The sequence below is a fragment of the Dipodomys ordii genome, unplaced genomic scaffold, assembly GCF_000151885.1.
Source record: "Dipodomys ordii isolate 6190 unplaced genomic scaffold, Dord_2.0 Scaffold179, whole genome shotgun sequence".
In the NCBI taxonomy this organism is placed as follows: domain Eukaryota; kingdom Metazoa; phylum Chordata; class Mammalia; order Rodentia; family Heteromyidae; genus Dipodomys; species Dipodomys ordii.
Window position 1 is genome coordinate 1,025,647 of NW_012267395.1, and position 2,069 is coordinate 1,027,715.

General features: G+C 64.3%; 1 protein-coding gene across 2 annotated transcripts in view; it reads left to right on the plus strand.

Moving 5' to 3' along the window:
• The window catches only part of Ppp1r16a (protein phosphatase 1, regulatory subunit 16A), a 7,969-nt gene that overhangs the window by 2,368 nt on the left and 3,532 nt on the right, over positions 1–2,069 (plus strand). For both annotated transcript variants that reach the window (XR_001175719.1, XM_013033888.1), the window contains exons 2-8: positions 64–134; positions 202–347; positions 1,093–1,196; positions 1,263–1,387; positions 1,485–1,610; positions 1,682–1,757; positions 1,836–1,965. Coding sequence is in view for 1 of the 2 variants with exons in the window: in XM_013033888.1 (XP_012889342.1) it covers positions 64–134; positions 202–347; positions 1,093–1,196; positions 1,263–1,387; positions 1,485–1,610; positions 1,682–1,757; positions 1,836–1,965 (778 nt within the window). In the remaining variant the exon portion in view is untranslated. The remainder of the gene's footprint in view (positions 1–63; positions 135–201; positions 348–1,092; positions 1,197–1,262; positions 1,388–1,484; positions 1,611–1,681; positions 1,758–1,835; positions 1,966–2,069) is intronic.

Here is a 2,069-nt window from a genome sequence, read left to right on the forward strand (position 1 = left end):
CCTCACCTCCCCCCCCTCACCTCCCCCCCTCACCTCATCTCCCCCCCCTCACCCTTCTTGTAGTCCTCCAGCTCCTCAAGAGTGGGGTCAGCCCTGACCTGGCCAATGAAGACGGCCTGACGGCGCTGCACCAGGTCAGCCCGTGCGGGGTGGGGGGCGGGGAGTCGGCCGGGCTCTGGTGCTCAGGGTGCTTGTTTGCAGTGCTGCATCGATGACTTTCAAGAGATGGTGCAGCAGCTCCTGGAAGCCGGGGCTGACGTTAATGCTCGAGACAGTGAGTGCTGGACGCCGCTGCATGCTGCAGCCACCTGTGGCCACCTGCATCTTGTGGAGCTCCTCATTTCCAGGTAGGGCCTGTCAAGAAGGGCCTTCAACACAGATAGCTTCTCAGGTGGTCCTTCTGTGATGCTCCCGCTTATCTGCTGATCCCGCCCGGGGCTCTGGGGTGGCGGGAATGCTCAGTGTGGTCAGGGTCCTGCCTGGCAGGCTGGCCTCCCGCTCTGGCCTGAGGACCAGTCTGGGGTCCACATGGAGAAGTGTCGTGCTGGTGAGTGTTGAAAGTGGGATCGCTAAGGGAGGAGAGAGAGTAAGGTCTGGGAGAAGGAGCCTGGGCACAGCTGAAGCCCTGAACTCAAGTAGGAGAGATGGAGAGCAGAGGAGACTGGGGGCTTCAGGAGCCTTCCTGTAACCCTGCCGCTCCAATCACTCGGAGGGGGGGCTTGGCCCAGCGCCTCCGCAGCGGGGTGGGGGTAAAGGGCGGGTTGGCAGGTCCTTTGGCTCCCAGCCGACAGCGAGCAGTGAGCTTCAAACCCCAGACAGCTCCAGCCCTGTTCTCCCTCAGGCCCTGCATACCGCGTAGGTGCATCCGCTGTACTTGGGGCCGGTCCTAGATGGGTCCCGGGAGCCTGGGGCCCGGATGAGTAGAGATGGCAGGATGGGCTGTCTGGATAAAGGACAGGATCTAGGGCTGCTGGGTGGCCTCCTCCTCAATCACCTGCCTCCCCAGGACATTGGAAGCCAAGGCCTCTGCAGAGGGAGAACCTGTTGACAGGGCTAGGCTCTGAATGGGGGGCCTGTCTGTCTGCCCTGCAGTGGTGCAGATCTCCTGGCAGTAAACACTGATGGAAATATGCCTTACGACCTGTGTGAGGATGAGCAGACTCTGGACTGCCTGGAGACAGCCATGGCTAACCGCGGTGAGTGCGCTCTGTCTGTGCCGGGGTGGGCCCCAGCAGCCTCTCTCTGAGCCTGCTGCCCCCTAGGTATCACCCAAGAGAGCATTGAGGAGGCCCGGGCAGTGCCAGAGCTTCACATGCTGGATGACCTCCAGAGTCTGCTGCATGCTGGGGCTGACCTCAATGAGCCCCTGGATAATGGGGCCACGCTGGTGAGGACCTGGCCACGTGGAGGGGTCTGGCCCTGGGTGGGTGTTTTCTGCAGAGGGCTGTGGGGCCAGAGTTCAAGGCTGGGTGGCCTTTCTGCAGCTGCACATCGCTGCTGCTAACGGGTTCAGTGAGGCAGCTGCCCTGCTGCTGGAGCACGGAGCCAGCCTGAGCGCCAAGGACCAGGATGGCTGGGAGCCACTGCACGCCGCAGCGTACTGGGGCCAGGTGAGTGCCGCCACAGGCAGGTGGGTGACCCCGCCCTGCCCGAGCCCTCAGCAGAGCCCCGCTGCCCGCAGGTGCACCTGGTGGAGCTGCTGGTGGCACTCGGCGCCGACCTGAATGGAAAGTCGCTGCTGGATGAGACGCCCCTAGGTGAGTGTGAGGCCTGCAGCTACCAAGGGGCAGATGAGACAGGGAGGGGCTCCTGTGACCTCCCCCTCCTTTCCTCAGACCTGTGTGGGGACGAGGAGGTGAGGGCGAAACTCTTGGAGCTGAAGCACAAGCAGGACGCACTCCTTCGAGCCCAGGGCCGGCAGCGCTCCCTGCTGCGCCGGCGGACCTCCAGTGCAGGCAGCCGCGGGTGAGCCTCCCAGGGCAGACGCAGCCCTCCCCCCTGCCTGCCTCCTTCCCCTGACCACCACCACCCCCGCTGCCTCCTCCCCCCACTGCCTCCTCCCCCTGACC